Source organism: Eurytemora carolleeae, unplaced genomic scaffold (assembly GCF_000591075.1).
Source record: "Eurytemora carolleeae unplaced genomic scaffold, Eaff_2.0 scaffold384, whole genome shotgun sequence".
Taxonomy (NCBI): Eukaryota; Metazoa; Arthropoda; class Copepoda; order Calanoida; family Temoridae; genus Eurytemora; species Eurytemora carolleeae.
This window is the reverse complement of record NW_019396275.1, coordinates 48,305-73,236: the sequence shown is the minus strand read 5'-3', so window position 1 is coordinate 73,236 and position 24,932 is coordinate 48,305. Positions and strand designations below refer to the sequence as shown.

General features: G+C 33.3%; 1 protein-coding gene across 1 annotated transcript in view; it reads right to left on the bottom strand.

The window, feature by feature from the left end:
- Positions 1–600: 600 nt before the first annotated feature.
- LOC111699942 (uncharacterized) overlaps positions 601–24,932 on the bottom strand; it is a gene marked incomplete in the record, with an annotated part of 52,210 nt that continues 27,878 nt past the window's right edge. Inside the window, 16 exon segments of the mRNA XM_023470738.1 lie at positions 601–3,334; positions 5,236–5,682; positions 7,727–7,864; positions 7,979–8,116; positions 11,819–11,896; positions 12,518–12,607; positions 12,788–12,925; positions 14,177–14,337; positions 15,242–15,254; positions 20,242–20,331; positions 20,684–20,758; positions 20,843–20,893; positions 21,173–21,244; positions 21,812–21,875; positions 22,749–22,863; positions 23,071–23,077. Of these exon segments, the coding sequence (XP_023326506.1) occupies positions 960–3,334; positions 5,236–5,682; positions 7,727–7,864; positions 7,979–8,116; positions 11,819–11,896; positions 12,518–12,607; positions 12,788–12,925; positions 14,177–14,337; positions 15,242–15,254; positions 20,242–20,331; positions 20,684–20,758; positions 20,843–20,893; positions 21,173–21,244; positions 21,812–21,875; positions 22,749–22,863; positions 23,071–23,077 (4,052 nt within the window).

Here is a 24,932-nt window from a genome sequence, read left to right as displayed (position 1 = left end):
GACACGGGGGTCCAACAATATAATATTTAAATACATTACGTCCAATTTAATTCACTTACATTGAGTTGAGTATTATTCACACTCAAAGATTTATCAACATTGTTCTTATATGCACCATTCGGTAGAGCATTAACCAACTACATCATATATTCGAAATTTAAAAAAATATTTTATACTCCATCCAATTATAATCTTAAATACGGTTAAAACTTAACAGGACTAACAGAACACAGTTGAAAGTGTTTCAGTTTGATCTTTGTGACCAATTTAAGTGAGATCAGAAAGAAAACGGATTGGAAAAAAATTAAAAATTGCAATTTTTGCCAATAAAGTGCTAAAAACGGTTTCCCATTCTCAAAACAGAATAATCCCATGAAAAAGTCTAATATCTAATTAAGATATCTGAACAAGTTGAATAGAATTGACACAACATTTTTCTTCATAAAATGCAATGGTGGATACTGGATACAAAGTGGAAAGTAAAATATAATGTTTACAAAACGGAATATAAAACAGTAAGTAACTGACGTAAAATTCGGCACGTTGTTGTTGAAGTAAAAATTAAGTGTATAAGAAATCATGATGTTCTGACAAAGAAATAATTTTGTATTTTTGTGCATTAATGAGATCTTTGTGAGTACAAAATCCGCTAGTGGCAGAGCAATATCGAAATGTATCAGAATGTTTTATCACAAAATACTTGAGAAATTTAAACAGAAAATATTAGAGAATTGTTGATTCTACAAGAACTTGAAGATATATTGGATAGATATTAGTCTATTTAAGGGATTTTAGATCTGTTTTCTCAATCATACTACTCGTGAGAACGAACTTGGTTTTTCCAGCTGAGAACGCTGAGACACAATTTACAGACTGTACATGTGCTAGTACACCAACAGGTGTCATTGCACTACAGCACTTATATAGGATAAATACTGGTAAAAATTCTAGTTATTACATTATATTAAACTTTCCAGTCGGTCTGGATCTAGTGGAGAAGAGTTCAGAGTCTTTCTGTATTCATTAAACTCTTTCTTCATTGCCCGAACCCGGGCGTCAACATCTATTTGCAGACGTCTCCTAGGGAAAACATTGGAGTAGATCTCCGAGTCGGAGAATACTCTATCACGATTGTTCTGAACCATAGGTCCGATGTCCCGGTCCCTGCGTGGGTTGTAGTGCGGGGATCGGCGAATAGTCCATTCTACCGGCAGCGGGGCTAGTTTACTATCATCAGTCGTGACCGAGTCCCACTCATAGTGCCGGTCAACGGACCGGTCTAAAGGAGCGGACTGGGAAGAATTAGGGCGGGAGCTTCTAGAGGGTGGGCCTTCACTGCTCGTATTTGGAGAAGATCCCGTAACTGTGTATCCTGCCCGGGCATAATATTTGCCTGAGTGTGGTGTGAGAGGAGGTATTCCAGATGTAGGATGGGAGGAGAGGGATACTTCATCAATATCGTAGGTTATATACTCAGGAGGTTTCAACTTGACTGATGGACCAAATTGATAGGGTCGGGGTGGCCAGTTCTCATAGAAGGGCATTTTATCTGAATCAAGTTCCTTGTCTTCTAGAATGGCTCTTTTTGAAAGTTCTAGGTAGGAAGATTGATTGAGAGAAGTTTGTTGTATGGATAGAGACCCTGATGTGGAATGAGAAGATGAGGTTTGGTTCTGAGAGGAAGACGTATTTTTACTCGCAATACCACTGGAGCTAGAGGCACGTTCCTGCTGGAGAGTGTTGGTACCAGAACTCTCCGGAGAAGAGGAAGATGTAATCGCTGTTACCTCTGCATCCAATCCTTCACTCACTACACTCACCAGGTCATACTCCCTCCTCTCATCATCTCCTTTACTACTTGTCTCATTCTCACTCAGCTCACGTAGTGTTTGCAACCTGGATTCCCGGTCCCGCAGTCTTTGGCTGGATCTTGATACCCGTCTTTGATATGGAGCCTGGGGACCAGCCCGGCTTTGTCCGGTAATCCGGGTGTCTGGGGGGGCCGGATATCTAGGATTATTCTTCTCATCCTCGGAGCTTTCATCCTCTCGTTTTCGTTTCCCTGGAGGACTAGAGGTTGCGAGAGGACGAATATTCTCACCTGAATTAGTATTCTCAGGGTCTAACTTGGCAATTCTTTGATAAATGTCAAACTCCATGGGATCAACCTGGCCCACCCGGATATCTGGGATTTTCGGGGGTTGAATATGAGATGCAGGATATTGGGTTGAAGGGGATATAGCTCGGTGGACAGGAGCAGGATAATTATAGTTCAGATAGTCTGATGTATACAGATAATTGTAATTTAGTCCAATCTGATGTCCAGGGAAGGAAATATCTCTTGCAAGAGACCATTCCCCGAAGGGATGAGAGCCCAGGTCTAAATTAGAACTTCTATAACTGATATGACTAGATCTAGGAGTTTCTCCAGTAGTATACTCGGACAGGTTAGAGTACTGACCGCTGTGATGAATATCTGCGGTTACACTGAGTCTTGAATCCTCAGGTATTGTGTGAAGAGAGGATCCTATCCTACCTCTTGACCTGGAGCTACCCTGCTCCAGGGAGAAGTTAGGACTGGAGATACTGGAGAGAGGGTTAGTGAGCAGGGTTGAAGGGAAGCTTCTCTCTGCAGAGCTAGGATGAGGAACGGAACTAATATCACTATAATTGTTCAAAGGACTTAACCAGTTTACTAAAGGTTTGCCCTGGTCCAAGGGTGAACTAGCTCTTAGAGAGGGTCCACCTTGTAGTTCTAGATCTGGATTAGCAACTAGTCTAGGTCCATGAAGAACCTGAACATTAGCTCCAGTCCTAGGATACGTCCCAGACCCATCACTTCCAGCCCTGGAACCATAAACAACTTGTTTCCAATAGATTGGTTCAGATTTTACATAATCCCGATCCGCTCCCACTTTATAAACCCCACTCTCAACCACAAATGCTCCGGGTGGCATATTACTATAAACCCTCTCCGGACTGTAACCTGCCACTATTGCAATACTTCTTGTTCTAAATCTATTTGGAGGTAACTTGAGATCAAAGCCTCCTTCATCACAAACTGAATTCGTTCTATTGAGACGGTTAGTCCCAGGAGCACTATACTCCAGACGAATTGAATATCTGGGTTTTTGTTTACGTTTCTCACCGTCTGTTTTGTCCTTGGAATCAGTTTTCTGTACATTTCCCGCCAACCCATTCTCCACTGTAAGCACACAGTCAGTGACACAATCGAACATGGATATAAGACCATGTTTAACTGCGGTAGCTCCTACAGTTGAAACTCTGCCTTGTTGAAGTCTGAAAGGAAAGAAGGAATTAGTTTGAACTAACTCTGATTATCAACTTTAAGATTAAATCTATGCCTTTCAAAGTTGAAACAAAATCTAAATATAAGGAAATCTGTTAGAATAACCCCCAGGAGACAAGCTTAAATCCCCCTTTACAAATTCCCCAGGCCGAATATAATTCCAATGAAAGAGGTTTCTATAATGCCCTCCTTGAACCCTACTCTGAGGATATTAAATGGAGATAATGTTCTGAGTATAAAGATGTTGGTGACCTCCTTTCATCCTTTACACACCCTCACAAAATTCAGCATCAAACATAAATTATCCCCCAGGATTTATGTTTACATAGGGTGAGTCAAAAAAAAGTGTGATTTGTACCTTTTTTAGTGCAACTCTCCTGTTTTGTGTTTTTTAATATTTTTTGAAAATTTGTAATTTTTTTTTGGCACTTCAATGGCCCCAAAAACAATTCGCGAAGCTTTTTTCTCTCAAAATCAAAAGTTCAGAAAACAAAATTGTGTAAATAAATTGTTGTTTTTGTCGAAATCTAAAATTTAAAAAAAGATTGAATCCCAGAATCTCAGAAAATTTGCAAAATTGTAATCAGAAAATTCGCAATTTTTAGTTCTGGTATAATTTTTACGGAAAAACTGTTTTTCAATGGTTTCAATTCAACAGCGTATATTCAATACTTTAGTATATACTAAGAAGAAAGGAACTAGAGAATTTAAATATGAAATGTTATAAATTTAAACAAATTTAAAAAAAGCAAATAATTTGCTTCAAATTTTCTTTGCAATCCGATATTACAAATTTGGTTTATTTGATCTAACAGAATTCGTAGTTTGAATATCAAAGGTCTTCAACTCAGGTTGCAAAGATTTAAGATTAAGAGAATAAGAGTTTGCTGCAAGCGTTCAGTTCCTTTAAGTAAATCTATGATAGAGAGGGGCTGAGAATATAAGAACCCTGCAGGGGTAAATAGGTTGAGGTAAAAAAGAATAATTTTTTTTCATAAGCAAATTTTTTTTGTTTTATATTGATACATTTAATATTTTAGTTTTCGTCTTAGATTAACTTCTAATTTATAGTATAAATTGTTTTAGGCTGGGAGTTTGTTGATTAAACTGAAATTTTGAAATCCCGATATCTTTGCAGCCTGATGGTGTAAACCTTTGCTATTTAAAACTTATCTAATCTAGCATATAACATATATAATATATACACATAGATAGTATTAAAGGTCTATGACAACAGGTTCTAAAGATACAAGAATCAGATTGTGTGGCAAGAAGACAGTTCCTTTGTTCTTTAAGATTGGGAGCTTGGTACGATTATTGCTTAAGGTTTGGAGAAAGTTTGATATGAGCATTGCTCAAAGTTGTGAGCTAGTTTGGTATGAGTATTGCTTGAGTTTGAAGCTTGTTTTTCTTGAGGATGGGAGCAAGTTTGGTATTGCTTGAGGTTAGTGCTAGTTTTGTATGATTATTGCTTGAAGTTGGAGCTAGTTTGGAATGAGTATTGTTTAAGGTTGTAAGCTAGTTTGGTATGAGTATTGCTTGAGGCTGGAGTTAGTTTGGTATGAGTATTGCTTGAAGTTGAAGCTAGTTTGGTATGAGTATTGCTTGAGGCTGGTGCTAGTTTAGTATGAGTATTGCTTGAGGTTGGGGGTTTGGTATGAGTATTGCTTAAGGTTGTAAGCTAGTTTGATATGTGTATTGCTTGAGGCTGGTGCTAGTTTGGTTATAGTATTGCTTGAGGCTGGTGCTAGTTTAGTATGAGTATTGCTTGAGGCTGGAGCTAGTTTGGTGTGAGTATTGCTAGAAGTTGAAGCTATTTTGGTATGAGTATTGCTTAAGGTTGTAAGCTAGTTTAGTATGAGTATTGCTTGAGGCTGGTGCTAGTTTAGTTATAGTATTGCTTGAGGCTGGTGCTAGTTTAGTACGAGCATTGCTTGAGGTTGGGGGTTTGGTATGAGTATTGCTTGAGGCTGGTGCTAGTTTAGTATGAGTATTGCTTGAGGCTAATGCTAGTTTAGTTATTGTATTGCTTGAGGCTGGTGCTAGTTTAGTATGAGCATTGCTTGAGGTTTGTGCTAGTTTAGTATGAGTATTGCTTGAAGTTGAAGCTAGTTTGGTATGAGTATTTCTTGAGGCTGGTGCTAGTTTAGTATGAGTATTGCTTGAGGCTGGTGCTAGTTTAGTATGAGCATTGCTTGAGGCTGGTGCTAGTTTAGTATGAGTATTGCTTGAAGTTGAAGCTAGTTTGGTATGATTATTGCTAGAAATTGAAGCTAGTTCAGTATGAGTATTGCTTAAAGTTGAAGCTAGTTTAGTATGAGTATTGCTTGAGGCTGGTGCTAGTTTAGTTATAGTATTGCTTGAGGCTGGTGCTAGTTTAGTACGATTATTGCTTGAGGTTGGAGGTTTGGTAAGAATATTGCTTAAGGTTGTAAGCTAGTTTAGTATGATTATTGCTTGAGGCTGGTGCTAGTTTAGTTATAGTACTGCTTGAGGCTGGTGCTAGTTTAGTATGAGTATTGCTTGAGGTTGGGGGTTTGGTATGAGTATTGCTTAAGATAGGAGGTTTGGTAAGTTTAAAGATTTTAAAGTTTCTAACTGTACTGTGCTCTTGTTGACTGAGAATTTTGCCCCCTAACAATGGGACCGGAAATAATAGATCGAGGACAAAAAACCTGCAATTGTATTTGTGCAAGAAATAGAACAAACTGGAATAAGAATAAAATAAATTCAATCTTTGGAGAAAATATTTTCAAATAGATCTTTAAGAAAAGTAAATATTTCACCAAATCTTATTTATGTTAAATTGTCAAAATCTTAAAAAGCTAAATTCAGAAGTATTTGAGGGAGAAGAGTTTTGTTTAAAATAAATCCTGTAAAAGGGGAATTTGATATTATTTGGGAACATATTCCAGTAAGAATCTATACCAACCAGAACTAAGCTATAAAAAATGAGAGCTCTATAACATAAAAGTATAAAATGTAATCTAATAAAGTTTTTTTTGACAAAACTCTAGAGAAACCGAGGCAAAATGGATGGAGATAAGAATGGAAATAATAGATCTTTTGTGCAAACTTTTTACAGAAAAATCTGGATGAAGCATTCTTGATTCAGGATACAAGATAAGAGATTTAGGATACAAGGTACATTATATAAAATCCAGGATACAAGATCCAGGATACAAGATCCAGGATACAAGATCCAGGATACAAGATCAAGGATACAAAATCCAGGATACAAGATCCAGGATACAAGATCCAGGATACAAGATCCAGGATACAAGATCCAGAATACAAGATCCAGGATACAAGATCAAGGATACAAAATCCAGGATGCATGATCCAGGATACAAGATCCAGGATACAAGATCCAGGATACAAGATCTAAGATACAAGAATACAGTGAATAGAAGGATCGTATTGGAAAGTTTAAAAAGTGTAAAAAGTGAGTGTGGTTTATCAGTTCCAACCTTGGAGTTCAAAAGAAAACACATTAAATCCAACAAAATAAAGTTTTCCAGACAAAACAAATGGACGCTGAAGCAATATTCTGTTTAGGAACGGTATACAAATAACAACTATGCATGTCTTGTATAAGAATACTGCGGGAAAATACAAATTCTGCTGTTACTGTTAGGTCATAATGGGATCTACAAGTTAAATTTTGGTCGTTTTTAATTCTTTTTCTCACTTAAAAGTAAAACATTAAACTGTATTTTTATTTTGTTTATCAAATTGTATTTTAATGAATAAATTATTTATACTTTAACCCCCTTGCACGATTAAATATTTAAACTTGAGTGGAGAAATGTTATAGGACACTATACTAAATACAGATAATGGAATTCAACCGTAAAATGAATATTCTAAACCAAGGGGGAGATATTTGGGAGTTTCAGGGACTTATTTATGTGATTCAGGGACTTTGGGGGTATCAATTATGATATTTAGGACTTTCAGGGACTCGCAAGGAATAATTTAGGAGATTCATAGATTCAGGAATTATTTAGAGGATTTAGGGGTTTGAGGGTTTATTTTAGGAGTTTCAGGGGCTTTCAGGGAATTATAAGGAGATTTAGAACTTGTAAGTAACAGTTTAGGAGATTCAGGGACTTTAAGGGGCAAAAAGAATTAAAACAGCTAAAACAGTAATAATATCTGAACCAGCAGGATGAGCTAAAACAGTAATAATATCTGAACCACCAAGATGAGTTAAAACAGCAATAATATCTAAACCACCAAGATGAGCTAAAGCAGCAATAATATCCTAACCAGCAAGATGAGTTAAGACAGTAATAATATCTAAACCACCAAGATGAGCTAAAGCAGCAATAATATCCTAACCAGCAAGATGAGTTAAGACAGTAATAATATCTAAACCACCAAGATGAGCTAAAGCAGCAATAATATCCTAACCAGCAAGATGAGTTAAGACAGTAATAATATCTGAACCACCAAGATGAGTTAAAACAGTAATAATATCTGAACCACCAAGATGTGCTAAAACAGTAATAATATCTGAACCAGCAAGATGAGCTAAAACAGTAATAATATCTGAACCACCAAGATGAGTTAAAAAAGCAATAATATCTAAACCAGCAAGAAGAGCTAAAGCAGCAATAATATCCTAACCACCAAGATGAGTTAAAACAGCAATAATATCCTAACCAGCAAGATGAGTTAAAACAGCAATAATATCTGAACCACCAAGATGAGCTAAAACAGCAATAATATCTGAACCACCAAGATGAGTTAAAACAGCAATAGTATCTGAACCACCAAGATGAGCTAAAACAGCAATAATATCTAAACCAGCAAGATGAGCGAAAACAGTAAAAAAGACTAGAGCACCAAAAGAAAGGGGAAAAAGAAAAACATTGTTTACGTTTGTCTAAAAGAAGCCGGAAGTACATTTATCATTTATCTCAGTGAGATGTTTAAAATCTTTACAACTGGAAAATAAGTTTTAAAACTTCTTAGTTTTGCTTAAAATATATTTATTTCTATCCATGCATCAATAGAACTAAACACTTTTTACATACTGAATCAATAGAACTAAACACTTTTTACATACTGCATCAATAGAACTAAACACTTTTTACATACTGCATCAATAGAACTAAACACTTTTTACATACTAATTCGTGTATCTCTCCAACCTGATTTTGCAGCCTTGTGATATTTGAAACAATTGTTTCTGATAGATCAATTATTTGAATGTAGATAGATAAATTAACTAGTTTTAGATAGATTAATTATCTAGATATAGATAGATCAATTATCTAGTTTTAGATAGATCAATTGTACAGTTTTAGATGGATCAATTAACTAGTTTTAGATAGGTCAATTATCTAGTTTTAGAAAGATCAATTAACTAGTTTTAGATAGATCAATTAACTAGTTTAAGAAAGATAAAATATCTAGATGTAGATAGATCAATTATTCAGTTATAAATAGATCAATTATCTAGTTATAGATAGATCATTTATCTAGTTTTAGATAGATCAATTATCTAGTTTTAGAAAGATCAATTTTCTGGTTTTAGATATATCAATTTTCTGGTTTTAGATAATCAATTTTCTAGTTTTAGAAAGATTAATATCTAGATGTAGATAGATAAATTTTCTAGTTTTACATAGATCAATTTTCTAGTTTTAGAAAGATCAATTTTCTAGCTTTAGATAGATCAATTTTCTAGTTTTAGATAGATCAATTTTCTAGTTTTAGATTTTCTAGTTTTACATAGATCAATTTTCTAGTTTTAGAAAGATCAATTTTCTAGCTTTAGATAGATCAATTTTCTAGTTTTAGATAGATCAATTTTCTAGTTTTAGTATGAAATATCAAATCCATTGAATTACTCATTTAGGTCTATCTTATTTTTAACTCCATCCACTCGTTCAAACCCCCTCTAGTCATCTCATTTATTCCAAACCAAATCATTATATATTTGAAGACCATTTAATTCTATCAGATTTCCTTAAAAATCGAATAAAAAACTGAGTAAATATTAAATTTTCAAAAAAAAATAGCTTAAAATCACAACTTACCCTTCATCCTGGATTGCATTAAATAAAAAATTATTTACAATTTTAATTTGATTACAAATTTTGATTTTAATCTCTCCATAGTATCTCTGGGTAGGACTAGACCCACCTACCCATGAAGGATGTTAAAATCAAAATTGATGAAGTTTTGGCAATCCCCATTTTTATCTTAATATCCGGCCAAGAAACCCAGGGGTGGATATAGACATCTATGTTATCATATCCCTAGAGGTTTATCATATTCCAAGAGGTTTATCATATTCCTAGAGGTTTATCATATACCTAGAGGTTTATCATATACCTAAAGAGGATCATAATATTCCTAGAGGTTTATCGTATACCTAGAGGTTTATCATATTTCTAGAGGATCATATACCTAGAGGTTTATCATATACCTAGAGGTTTATCATATACCTAGAGGATCATCATATTCCTAGAGGTTTATCGTATACCTAGAGGTTTATCATATTCCTAGAGGTTTATCATATTCCTAGAGGTTTATCATATTCCTAGAGGTTTATCATATTCCTAGAGGTTTATCATATTCCTAGAGGTTTATCATATTCCTAAAGGTTTATCAAATTTGCTCAGATGATTATCATCATCTTTTCTTCAAGTGAAGCTGTTGGCTCAGTTCCTTTACAGAATACTTAACCCAGAACTATATATTTATATATATTGTATACTATATTTAGGTCAGGAGTGAGGATTCAGGATAGAGGATACAGGATACAGGATACAGGATACAGGATACAGGATACAGGATACAGGATACAGGATACAGGATACAGGATACAGGATACAGGATAAAGGATACAGGATACAGGATACAGGATACAGGATACAGGATACAGGATACAGGATACAGAATACAGGATACAGGATACAAGATACAGGATACAGGATACAGGATACAGGATACAGAATACAGGATACAGGATGCAGACACTGGATATTAACTTTTTCATGTTTACAGGATACAGGATACTGGATACAGGATACAGGATACAGGATACAGAATACAGGATACAGGATACAGGATACAGGATACAGGATACAGGATACAGAATACAGGATACAGGATACAGGATACAGGATACAGGATACAGAATACAGGATACAGGATGCAGACACTGGATATTAACTTTTTCATGTTTTCAATATGGGAATGATTGATTTTTAGAATACAAATTTTGAGAGACACAAAGACAAAATTTAGAGATTTGTTTTCACCATTTAGAAAAATATTTTGATATCCTTACATTGTTAATATGTTATTAAAATAAATAATATCATTTTACAGAATCTTGAGCCTCTACATTTTAACAAGATTTTAACTAAGATGGTACAAATTTAAACAATATATTTATTAATAAAACTTATCAACCCACATGCACATTAAACTAGTATAGGACAATACAACTACATATATCATGATGGTAAAATTAAAATACAACATGGTACAATTTCACGTGTAAATGCTACCTTGGTACAAGAAGTGGATACGGTACAATTTCCCGTGTAGGAAAAAGCCGTACCGGTACAAGAAGTGGATACGGTACAATTTCACGTGTAGGAAAAAGCCGTACCGGTACAAGAAGGGGATATGGGACAATTTCACGTGTAAGAAAAGGCCGTACCGGTACAAGAACTGGATAAGGAACAATTTCATGTGTAAGAAAAGACTTTGGCCGTACAAGAAGCGGATACAGTTCAATTTCCCGTGTAAGTAAAGGCCGCACCGGTACAAGAGGTAGATACAGTACAATTTTACGTTTAAGAAATGGCCGTACTGGTACAAGAAGTGGATACGGTACAATTTCACGTGTAAGTAAAAGCCGTACCGGTACAAGAAGTGGATACAGTACAATTACACGTGTAAGTAAGGACTATGGCAGTACAAAAGTAGATACAGTACAGTTTCCCATGTAAGTGAAGGCCGCATCGGTACAATTGGCGTACAATTTCAACTGAACCTGGGTTTAAACGGTATCCGGAAAATAGCATCTCTAAATTTCTTTTAGTACACAAATGGTTTTTTAGTTTTGTCTCTTTAAAGTCTGCATATATATAGATTTATGAAATTTTACACTATACAACTTAATTTGACATGGTAAATTTATATTGTCTAGACCCCCCCAGTTTAATTCACATCATGGTGTACTTTCATTTTAGGATTTCATCAATAAACAATGCACATAATATTGGTGAAATAAATCAGGATAATTTACATTAATAACAATATAAGGATATTTTAGGATTTCATCAATAAACAATGCACATAATATTGGTGAAATAAATCAGGATAATTTACATTAATAACAATATAAGGATATTTTAGGATTTCATCAATAAACAATGCACATAATATTGGTGAAATAAATCAGGATAATTTACATTAATAACAATATAAGGATATTAATATGTTGAGATATAAACATGTAGTGAAAGATTATAATACGCGGATGTAAATATTTTATTGTTTTAAATAACTTACTTGTTCCTGCAGCAGTGCCAGCCAATGCGGCCTCTTTCAGTGCTGAAAAACAACATTTTAAAAATATTAAATAAATGTATTTTTATTATAAAATAAATATCTTAAGAATGTTATTAGATGACAGAAGAAGTAGTTTCGAAAATACATTGGATAAATTTTCAATTTGAATAAATCCTGTTTTAGTCATTTCAAACAGGGTTCGATACAAATCTTTTTGTAAAATGAATATGTATTTAGACTCCAATATTGAAAGAATAGGCATAAGGGGTATTAATGTACCAACGTATTAAAATATCTTGAAAAGTTTTTAAAAGTTTTTAAAAATACTAAAATGATAGAAAAGTATGATTATAATTACATAAGAAAGTCTTCATGCAAAACTTTAATACTTTGATGGGTAAAACTTTGCTGCATAGTTTTTGCATTATTTCAGCAAAGCACATGGTGGGAAACTTCATACAGTGCGCTATAAAATCAAACATTAAACCAATAAATTTTAACAAATTTGAGTTTAGTCTTAACGGATTTTCTTTTACACCTCAAACCTTGGAAAACTTTAATAAACTTTTTCATAAAGTTATCCTTCCCAATCCTATCTATGCATAGTTTCTATATTCTGCAAGGTTTCTATACACACCATTGCATAAATTGTGCAAATCTTACCTTCCTCTTGCTTCCGTCGTTTTCTCCTATTGCAAATTTTGACGGTACAAACAGACACTATAATGGCGACAATGAAAAACAGTACTCCACCTGAACAATAGAATATGTCCTAAAAGTCATGTATTTTTCTTAATTTTTAACGAAGAGATGATGGATATCTCAAGCAAAGTTATTTAGAGAACCTTAATGAATCGGACGAGCTACTTTATAAATGGGGAGTCGATTAAAATTACATAAACAGTCCCTTTAAGATTAATTATTTAATTATACCTATCAGTCCTGCTGTTATAGCCCTCTTTTTGATGTTTGGTGGCATCGGGTATTTGAACTCATCACTAGGCGTGAACGATGTAGCTGAGTGTGAGAATACTCGAAACATATATCCTTTAGCTGTTCCCATATTCTTAACTAAAAAAAACACTGGTTACAATCTGAAGTGCTTGATTATATTATTTTTTTTTTATAAAAACCGAAAAACAAAAAATTTTCTATACCCATCAATAAAGTTTAATATGATTTACAGAATTCTATACAAAGAGAATGAAGTTATACCACGAAATTAACAGAGAGTATGGAGTAAGACAGAGTTATCTTCAACAAAGAGTGTGAAGTATGAAGTTATTTAAGCAAAGAGGATCAAATAAATATATAATGTAATATTTAAGGTTATTTCTAACAAAGAGTATGGAGTAATACGGATTAATGTTATGCAAAGAGAATTGAGTAATATAAAGAGTTATTTTATGCAAAGCTGGGAAAAGAACCAAGTTATTTAAGTACTAAGGATAGTATGGGGTTTCCCTAGGGCTGGCCACGTTCACACTTTTTCAACTGTTTGTTTAAAGTATTTTAAATTAATGTATTTTTTGGTTGATTCAGTCAAATTAAGGAAAGGAATTGAGTTTTAGCCACAAACTCTGATTTTCTTATCCCTATATCTTTACAACCCGATTTCGTAGACCTTTGATATTTCAAACTGTGAAGTCTGTTTATGTTTGTGGCAAAAACTTTGCAAAAACTTTGCCGTTTGTTAAAAAGTTTTCATTTGACATTTTGAATTTTCCGTTTGTTTTTTCAAAAACGACTATTTTTCTTCGTTTACGAACAAGAAGTTAACGTTTTAGTCGCTCCGTTAACAGAATCATTCGCTAATTCTCAAAAACAACTGTTCGGTAACAGAATGTTGCCCAGCTGTATGTTGGCAGTAGGAAAACTTATGAATTAAATAAAAATTCAACCCTTAGTTTTTACTCCAGTTGAGAGATGAGTTTTCATAAAACTTTATTTTCAATACATCAACAAAAATTTTAAGTTATTCGGCAGTAAAATGAAGATAAAAAAACAGGGTTCAAGTTAGTTCCCTCCACTATTCAAAATCAGTTGACGCATATTATTTTTTGACATTTTAGATCACAAATTATTTTTGGAGCTGTAATCATTTTGGTTCAAAATTGAGAAGCAACCTTAGATATAATATCCAGAATTAAACTGCTATGTGAACCAGATAATTGTCAATTCTCTAATCAGAGCTTTTCAGAAATGATTTAAATAAATGAAAAAAGTAGACCATTATTTTCTAATTCCCATTGTAGCGAAAACAATTAAATTACAAAGTTTACCAGAATTGTATATTGGAACTTTTTCTAAAACCCAACTTACTTAGGTAAGATGCTTCCTCGGGTTCAATTTTATGATCTGTGAGTAGATCCCAGGTTGCAGTTTGGGAGTCTTCCTTCTTCTCTATAGTGTAGTAGAGAATAGAGTCTCTTCCCTGACCAACAGGGTTCTCCCAACTACAAATATTTATGACATTAAAGGGACTGTATACGTAATTTCAAGTGACCATTCATACAATAAGAACATCCTTTACGGTGCCCTTTGAGCTTTATTTTTAAAAAATGAAGATATCCTGTTTCAACTTAAAATTGACAATTTAAAATTGTGGATCGTTTTTTTTACAATTGCAGATTTATACAGCAGAAACAAAAAAGGACATTTTCAAAATTGTCCAGATAGAGATACGCGGAAAGTCCCATTAAGAAGGGTTCTAAATCGAATACTAATATACAAAAAAAGGGCTCTTTTGGGTTGAAATTATTAAACTGACAGAGTGGCTGGAACTAATGAAAACGTATGAGCCCCCAGGGTTAAAATTAGTATAATTAAAAAGGTTCCCCTAGAGGGGATACAGAAAATTAAATTGGAATTCCCTTAGCTGTAAAAGCAACCCTTGAACCCTATCGATAATGATATTCTTTACAATTCACGGTAATCTAAACAGAGATTTACAATTCACGGTAATCTAAACAAAGTTTTACAGTTCACGGTAATCTAAACAAAGTGTTACAGTTCACGGTAATCTAAACAGAGTTTTACAGTTCACGGTAATCTAAACAGAGTTTTACAGTTCACGGTAATCTAAACAGAGTTTTACAATTCACGGTAATCTAAACAGAGTTTTACAGTTCACGGTAATCTAAACAGAGTTTTACAGTTCACGGTAATCTAAATAGAGTTTTACAGTTCACGGTAATCTAAACAGAGTTTTACAGTTCACGGTAATCTAAACAGAGGTTTACAGTTCACGGTAATCTAAACAGAGTTTTACAATTCACGGTAATCTAAACAGAGTTTTACAATTCACGGTAATCTAAACAGAGCTTTACAGTTCACGGTAATCTAAACAAATTTTTACAGTTCACGGTAATCTAAACAAAGTGTTACAGTTCACGGTAATCTAAAACAGAGTTTTACAGTTAACGGTAATCTAAACAGGGGTTCACAGTTCACGGTAATCTAAACAAAGTGTTACAGTTTACGGTAATCAAAACAGAGTTTCACTGTTCACGGTAATCTAAACAGAGTTTCACTGTTCACGGATCTATACAGAGTTTCACAGTTCATGGTAATCTATACAGAGTTTCACATGCCACTACACTGTATTTTTAACCCCTGTACACATAGTACAGGAAGTACATTGGTTAATATTCCTATAAAGTAAGGAAAAGTCCTCTAAGTAGGCCCGGAGCACGGAGTTCTGTACTTATCTTGGCAAGTTGTGACTTTCCAGGACAATTTGAGCATTAAAGCATTATTTTTATTTTGCATTTTATTTATTATACTTTTTTGTCGGCCTACGCATTTTCATTAAAAAAAATATAACCAACACGTGATTGAATTCTAATAGCAGAAACCGAATGCATCTCGCCCTGGAAGAACGGGTTATTCCCCCCCCCCCCCCCCCCCGATTCTTATTTAATAATATGGTCAGAAAATAACCCTACTGCCTCAAAACTGTTCTTTTAAGCGTTGGAAATACAATTTATATATAATTACAAATTTTGCAGGTTTCGATCTTAAAAAGAAATACAATAATATAAAATACCGCGGTTTTTATGCGTCAATTGAATATTTTACATTCCTAGATGTTTTACTTAATATTTCCCGAGCTTGTTTCCAATTCAATTCAGTTTTATATTTTCCCAATCTTTACAATCGATAAACATAAACATAAACATAAATAAGAAAGCTGGAAAAATATTAAATTAGCTTCTTCGCGTAGATCCAGATTTCCAGAGTGTGGTTTTTATAGAAAGTAAGAAGTAGTTAAACCAGCTGTTGTTAGTTCAACTATTTCTATCTCGTTAAATTAATTTAGAAAAAAGAATTTTTTTCCTTCCAACCCATTTCATCACAATAAACGTGGATTAACATTCTTTTATGATTTAACCAAGGAATTAAGTGTGTTTAAATAAGTAATAAATTCTAGAAATAAAATAAAAAGCTTTTCTTTTTATTTCGATCCTTTCAATACTTTCTAATTCTGCATTATGAAATGTTCCAATTTTTATTCTATTCACATCCATTTTTCAATTATTTCTTCATATATCACTTTTTTGGTTTTGACTTTTCGAATTTATATTTTTGATAAATGCTGGCCAATGCTGAATACATAAATGTCGTCCCATTAAAAAAACCTGCATTAATTTTTTCAACGTTTTTCAAATTCAATTTGCAAGAAATTGTTCATTTAATGTTCTTTATCTAATCTTAGGAAAGAGAACGTTTATAAATTTTCCAGGGAGGAATACTTTTCCTTAAAATAATTTTGCTTTTTTTGTGCGCCTAATTATACATTTAGGGTCTCGAATAAAATCCTAAATCGGAGAGGGGTGATTCAAAAAATTAAATGGCCCTGAAATTTAGATTATTATAATTTAGCACTACTTGGAAGGGAAGGAGAGGAATAAAATTTGAATAATTGAGGTTAACATGGCTGAACCCATTTTATGCCAAGTGCATAATAGAGGCTTGCACTTTATTAGGACAGCTAGAGAATATTCTAGGATACATTTTCTTTTTCAGGGAACAGTGGGGTATCAGGGGGGGTCTTTTTCAGGGAACAGTGTAACTATATACAGGAACTATATACAGGAACTATATACAGGAACTATAAACAGGAACTATATACAGGAACTATATAAAGGAACTATATACAGGAACTATATACAGGAACTGTATACAGGAACGCCCGACTCCGATATATGCAAATTGTGTACTGTACTCTTTGAGAGGAATGTAAACAAACCCAGTGCCCCCACAGAAGTTGAAGGGAAAGGTTTAAAGTTCTGATGTGATTGTACAGTCCAACAAAAACAAGTTAATAAATCAAGCTAGAGCGAATACTTATGATTTTTGGCTTTCTGGGCAATATATGGAAAATACAATAGCAAATTATTCTTATTCCACCCCTTGTGCCCTTTTCCCTCAAAAATGATGCGTTGCCCATGATTTCTTTATTCTGATCTCCTCACACTGCAGTACACAGATTTTGACGCTTCAGATATGGCGGTTCCTGGTCTATATATTTCTTGAATCTATTTATATATCTAGATGTCTGGCTCTCCGTTTTAAAAAGGGGTCGATCCCGATAATCTTGAAAAATGTTGCTTAAAAAGATTCACTTACACTTTATGATAAAAATTAATTTGTATTTAATGAAAAGAAAATTTGAAAAAGGTTGCATAAAACGAAAGAAAAAACATTGAATTTAAATATTGTTAACGAGTAAATACAAAAATTTAAGTTAGTGCATTAAGTCAATAATGAAGTTTTAAAAACTTATTTAAAACCATAATTAAAAAAGAAAAGGTATTTGTTGCGTAACAAAAAACCCGCTCAACATTCTATGTTATTCTGTCGATGAAAAAGTTTTCTAGATTCCCTGAAACCGCTGAATAGTATTTTGACAAATCCTAAGTAGTTCTGGAATGTTTCCTCAACAGTTGGAAGCAAAAATAAACTTGGGAAGAAGAGATATTGAAACCAATTATAAAGCAAGAAAGTTAAAATGATTTCACCAGAAAGGGATTAAAGAAAAATATCTAGAAAATGTTAATAAAAATGATTGAAATATTAGATTAAAACTATATGTGGGCCAAAGATGAATATGATGCTTCAATTCCGATGGCAATTTGTAAAACCTAGGGTAATCTAAATAGAGTTTTACAGTTCACGGTAATCTAAACATGGTGAAATAAATCAGGATAATTTACATTAATAACAATTATCTAGTACATAATATTCATCTAGTACACAATATTAATCTATTACACAATATTCAGCTAGTACATAATATTCATCTAGTACATAATATTCATCTAATACACAATATTCATCTAGAACACAATATTCATTTAGTACACAATATTTATCTAGTACATAATATTCATCTCGTACATAATATTATTCTAGTACATAATATTCATCTAATACACAATATTCTTCTAGTACATTATTTTCTTCTAGTAAACAATATTCATCTAGTACATAATATTCATCTAGTACATAATATTCATCTAGTGCATAATATTCATCTAGTACACAAAATTCATCTAGTACACAATATTCATCAAGTACACATTATTCATCTAGTACATAATATTCATCTAGTATTTAATATTCATCTAGTAAATAATATTCATCTAGTACACAAAATTCATCTAGTACACAATATTCATCTAGTACACAATATTCATCAAGTACACAATATTCATCTAGTACATAATATTCATCTAGTAAATAATATTCATCTATTACATAAACTTAGTGTCTGATCAGTTTTGTCTTTCATTTACAAAGAAAAAAAAATCATGCTGTAATATAATTAAAGAACATCTTTTTGGTTGTTTGTATTGTTGTTTGCAAGTTTTGACAAATTAAGAATATTTCTAAAACTAATCTTTCAAAAATTTGAAATCTCTGTCCTACAACCCCCCCCCCCCATGCTACTAAACACCCCATTAGTCCGTCTGAATTGCTGAACCAAATGTCAAAAATTGTAAATATTTCTAAACTACCAACATAATTTAAGAAAATGATGTTGTCAACTTTTGATTTAATAAAGGGGTTTGATTGATTTGAAAACTGAAAAGTTTATAAAACTTCTAGAAAGTCAATACACAAATTTATAAAACTCAATACATTGAAACATGTAAAAAGCACATGCAAATAATCAACCGTTAAAAAAAAATAATAAGTATTATTAAAAGAACAAAATAAAGTTGAATAAAGCTTGAAATACATTTATATTGCAATGGTTAAAAGTGCATATTAAGGTTCCTACAATATAGAGGTTTATAATAGGTAATAGTAACACATATTGACAGGTTTATTGTCTAGTCATATTACAGTAATTAAAGGAATTAGTACTTTTATTCTACAACAATATATTAAAACGATATGTACAAGCATGTACATTGTACATGTGAACACTTTACACTTTACAGAAAACACAAGATAAGGTTAATGTCGGAGACTCGGAATACAGTTCAATGACGTTCTTCTTTAAAAGGAATTATTAATGCCATATGTCATAAACAAAGTTAACGGAAGAGACGTTTTGCATTTTGGACGTCACATTTTGTAGAAACATGTGTTCTTAGATCAAGGTTTAAAGTGGCATGTTATAAACTGGATGTTGATTGATTGATTGAGGAACTTTATATGTAATTTCAAGTGACTAGCATTGAAAGATTGACATGCCTGTTCACTTTACTCATTTATCAGATAAATAATGAGGAAGATATCGTCGTGTTTCTGTTTCTGTTTCCTTCCTAAACTCTCTGATTAATTCCTTAATTTTCAGTCCATTGCAATGGAAGGTAATCAATGTTTAGAAAGAAAATCAGTGATAACTTCACAGGGGCGTATGAGGGAGGGCACCAATGGGGGGGGGAGGGCTCTTTTAATATTACATCTCTTGCATTTCCCTTCCACAGACAATCTACATTCTACATCGCATTACATTGCACTCACCCAAACTAAAATATTAAGAAAAGAAATAAAATATATTCTGATTGACATCAATACCCTTCAAAGCTTAGTCTGATCAAGTAGAAGCTTACACCACAGTATTAAGAGGAAGTGTCTGATGAGTCTACTTAAGAAAATTACATAAATAATTTATTAACACTTGAAGTGTGTTTATGATCGAATAGTTTAAAAAGTATCAATATTTTTTCAAAAAAGGGGGTTTAAATGCTCTCGTACGCCCCTGTAACTACATCATTTTTCACGTAGACAAATGTTTAAATGCTTCCATCGGGAATCGTATATGCAACTTGTTAGATAGAGGTTCACTTGAAATTACGTCGCGGTCCCTATATTATGTACGTGTACATATGTACAGTGACGTACACCCGTACATAGTGTTTAAATATTACCTTGTACATGCGGTATAACCGGTATAACAGTAGAACCAGTTATAACGTCAATAGAGAACAACTTTGCTCCAAAACTGTTCTCTTTGATGTCTAAAATCAAAACAAAACAAAAATAAAAAAAATAAAAAAAACATTCCAAAAGTGAAGCAAGCAAAAACAAACTAGTTTGAGAAAAATCCGCAACACACTCCGTAACATTTCATACATCGGTGTATTGATTTGGAAAATATGAATATTAAATATTGATAATATTGGAAAGATTGACATATCAGTGACATAGAAAATAAAGAACACTGCTGTCGAAATCGTTACAATAAAAAAATTGCGGATTTCCGTGAAAATAAAAACTAAAACACCACGTTAAAAATTCATGCCGTTAAAAAAAAACTAAATAAAATGGCTAATTCTGAGTTTCCTCCAGTCTTGAGTTAAGATATGTCAATTTTCTTACTATCAATACTCTGAAGGGGCGGCATTCCTTTGAACGGTGTAATGTTCAGGTTTAACTCAATACAATCTAAACAGGGTCCACAGTTGAGCTGATGAATGCCTGATCAATGATTGGTTATGATTTAATCAATGAACGTGTATGGAATGTTACCGGTGTTAGCTAGAAGTTTCCTGGTTGCAGGCGCGGGAATACAGTTTCTTCCTATACACATACAGCCACAAATTAGATAAATTTTTTCTTCAAAAAACCATGAAAAATCCAAACATAAATATTAGAGATAACAGAATTTATTGTTTGAAATATCAATATAAAAGGATTGAGGCTAGTGTTCAGCTCTTTGGCAAAAATTGTCAGACTGAGTTTTAAATGTTAAGTATTCCTGCTCTTGTTCTTGGTTACTCCACTATTGATAAAGACTGAGGATAAAACATGCAAGTGTGAGCTACACTACTAAACCGTCCGCACAGCTGTGCAGCTTACCAGGAGCAGTGGATTGTTCGGACGGATATGCAGATGGCATAGGATGGGTTCTGATGTCAACTAGATACCCATCTAAATTTTATATTCAGATATAAAACCTTGTCAGAACCTCAAGCCCTAGACCCGACTCTAGTGGTTTGTCTGTCTTCGCTTTTCAAATTAAACAAATCCGCCAAATTAATGAGTTCTCAGCAAAGTTTTTTGCTTTAAAACTAAATTGTTTTCCTTGAAGTTTATGAAGCAATTTAGCCCGGCTAAAAATGTTCTAAAGTTTCTTAGCATATTCAAACTTTTCGTTTTCTTGTCTTTCATGCCAAAGTGGCAAATTTTATTTATAAAGAATTAAATAAAAAAAATTCATTTTTCTTTTCTTAGTTTTCGAAATATAATTTTAGTCCAAACTTGACGAATCCTTATTGAATGAGAAAGTGAGCAAATCAAGGTACAATCATGACCAGCCAAAAGCTCTATACATCTTTCCAATTTAAAATATTTTGGAATTTAACACTATGAGTTTTGCTAAATAAAATGGGCACAGTTTGAAATATTAAATTTTCACACCATCAGGTTGACAAGAGGAATTAGAGTTTGCGGCGAGTAATTAAATAGTTCCCAAATTCAAGAAAAAATAAAACCTACCTTTAGTTTTCGCCTCGACAATCTGGGAAAACATGCCATCTCCATATTCATTCATACCAATAACCTTAAAAGGAATTGTTACAAACAAACTCTGATTTTCCATTACCTATATTTTTCCCACCTCATGGTGTAAATCTTTGATATTTCAAACTTAGATTCTTTTATATAACAGAATTCATAGTTTGAAATATCTAAGGTCTCGGCAAGATATAAAGATTAGAATATCATAGTTTGTGACAAAGACTCAATTTTTTAAAATCTGAATTCTTTGAAAATATATATGTTAACTTTTATCATCAAAATCAAAAGTTCCGCAACAAACTCTAATTTTACAATCCCTATCTTTTCACTCGATGTTGTTTTATATCTTTGATTTTCAAAATTCGAATAGTCTAAGTTTGAAATGTCAAAGGTTTACACCATCAGGTTATAAAGATTTAGGAATCAGAAAATTTAGATCTGTGGCACGAACTCAGTTCTCTTATCCCAAAAAAATAAAAATTCGAACGATGGCTGAATTTTTTGTCTATCTTTAATAAAACACTCCTGTATGCCGAGTCCATTAGCGCCTGATCCAATCAGGATTCAGTCATGTGTTTGCTGTCTATTCTGAATCAATAGAAATAGTATGGCGGTAAAATCTATCTTTTTATCTATCTCATTATCCAATCAGAGTTATCAGTAAAAGGAAATATTTACTTCTACTGAAACTATAGTGGAAAACCAAATTCATAAATACAATTGCCCGCCGATATAAGGCTTTATCTCTAATTGGATGATGAGATAGATAGAAAGATAGATGTTACCGCTATGCAATTGGTTCAATTGGTTCAAAATAGACAACAAACACATGACTGAACCCTGATTGAATCAGGCGCTAATGGACTCGGTATACAAGTGTGGCACGAAGAAAATATATATTCAACATAATGTTTACCTGAAATTCATAAATAGTCCCTTGACTGAGATTATGTATTTGAACTCTTCTAGCTTCAGGAGGATGAACAGGAAGCTCAATCCAGTTTGGTGTACGGGAATCCTTCTCCTTGTACCTGTACATAGATATATAAATATAAAACTGTACAACGGTTTTAAGTAAACGTGATTTTGTAATGTACAAATGTACATACGAAATTGTTCTAAAATAAAAAAATATACAAAAAATATATATGAGAGAACCATTAAAATATTAAAGAAACTTATTTGTTATATCTGTAATAATGTTTTGAATCATTTCACATTCTTTTAAGACCAATTACCTTTCTTCTAAAAGTCATATTATGATAAATTTTGATGAAATCAACACGTTTACAAAATAAAGTGATCATTATTGGAATTTTAAAAAACATGATAAAAGGATTGTTGAACGCTTCTTGGTATAACATCTTTTTTTAAACCAAACATTTCTTATGTGCATTTAAATAATACAACAGGGATTTTTTATTTTACTTTAAAAAATGTCAAAACTTTGCAAATTAAAATTTAATGTATTTTATTCTGAGATAAATGTAAATCTGGCAGCAACTAAATCAAAATTCAAATCCTGGTTTTAATTTAACTTTGGATCAATGAATAAATATAATATATAGAGGATATATATTCCAGTTATATACCGGCTGTGTCAAATATACTGTTTAATTTACAATATTCTCAAACTTTAATGTTTTATGTATTTATATAATATATACTTTTCTAAAACAGAATAAGAGAATATAAAGGAGGGAAGTTAAGTTTAGAAGAATATAGAGGAGGGAAGGTAAGTTTAGAAGAATATAGAGGAGGGAAGGTAAGTTTAGAAGAATATAGAGGAGGGAAGGTAAGTATAGAAGAATATAGAGGAGGGAAGGTAAGTATAGAAGAATATAGAGGAGGGAAGGTAAGTAAAGAAGAATATAGAAAGGGAAGGTAAGTATAGAAGAATATAGAGGAGGGAAGGTAAGTATACAAGAATATACGAGGAGGGAAGGTAGGGGAGAATTATATGTTTCTGTATTTGCATAAAATTGATTTGTTACAAAACAAATAAATCAGAGAATATATAAACCAGAGATATAAAGTGTAGATGGGGGTAGGGTAGGATATATCAAAGGGTAGAGGGGAGGATATATAAAAGGGTAGAGGGGAGGGTAGGATGTATTAAAGGATAGAGAGGGGGAGGGTCAGGATATATTAAAGGGTAGAGGGGGGAGAGGCAGGATATATAAAAGGGAAGAGAAGGGGTTGGATATATTAAAGTGTAGAGGGCCTGACATATTAAAGTGTAGAGGGCCTGGACATATTAAAGGGTAGAGAGGGCCTGAATATATATAAAAGGTACAGAGGGCCCAGGCATATTAAAGGGTAGAGAGGGCCCAGACATATTAAAGGGTAGAGAGGGCCTGGATATATTAAAGGGAAGAGAGGGCCCAGGCATATTAAAGGGTAGAGAGGGCCCAGACATATTTAAAATGTATGAGAGCCTGGATAAATTAAAGGGTCTAGGGCCTGGATATATGAAAGGGTAGTGAGGGCCCAGATATATTAAAGGGTAGAGAGGGCCTGGACATATTAAAGGGTAGAGAGGACCCAGACATATTAAAGGATAGAGAGGGCCTGGATATATGAAAGGGTAGTGAGGGCCCAGATATATTAAAGGGTAGAGAGGGCCTGGACATATTAAAGTGTAGAGAGCCTGTATATATTAAAGGGTAGAGAGGGCCTGGTTATATTAAAGGGTAGAGAGTGCCTGGATATATTAAAGTGTAGAGAGGGCCTGGACATATTAAAGTGTAGAGAGCCTGGATATATTAAAGGGTAGTGAGGGCCCAGATATATTAAAGGGTAGAGAGGGCCTGGATATATGAAAGGGTAGTGAGGGTCCAGATATATTAAAGGGTAGAGAGGGCCTGGACATATTAAAGTGTAGAGGGGGCCTGGATATATTAAAGGGTAGAGAGGGCCTGGATATATTAAAGGGTAGAGAGGGCCCGGACATATTAATGGGTAGAGAGGGACCAGATATATTAAAGTGTAGAGAGCCTGGATACATTAAAGGGTAGAGAGGGCCTGGATACATTAAAGGGTAGAGAGGGCCTGGATATATTAAAGGGTAGAGAGGGCCTGGATATATGAAAGGGTAGTG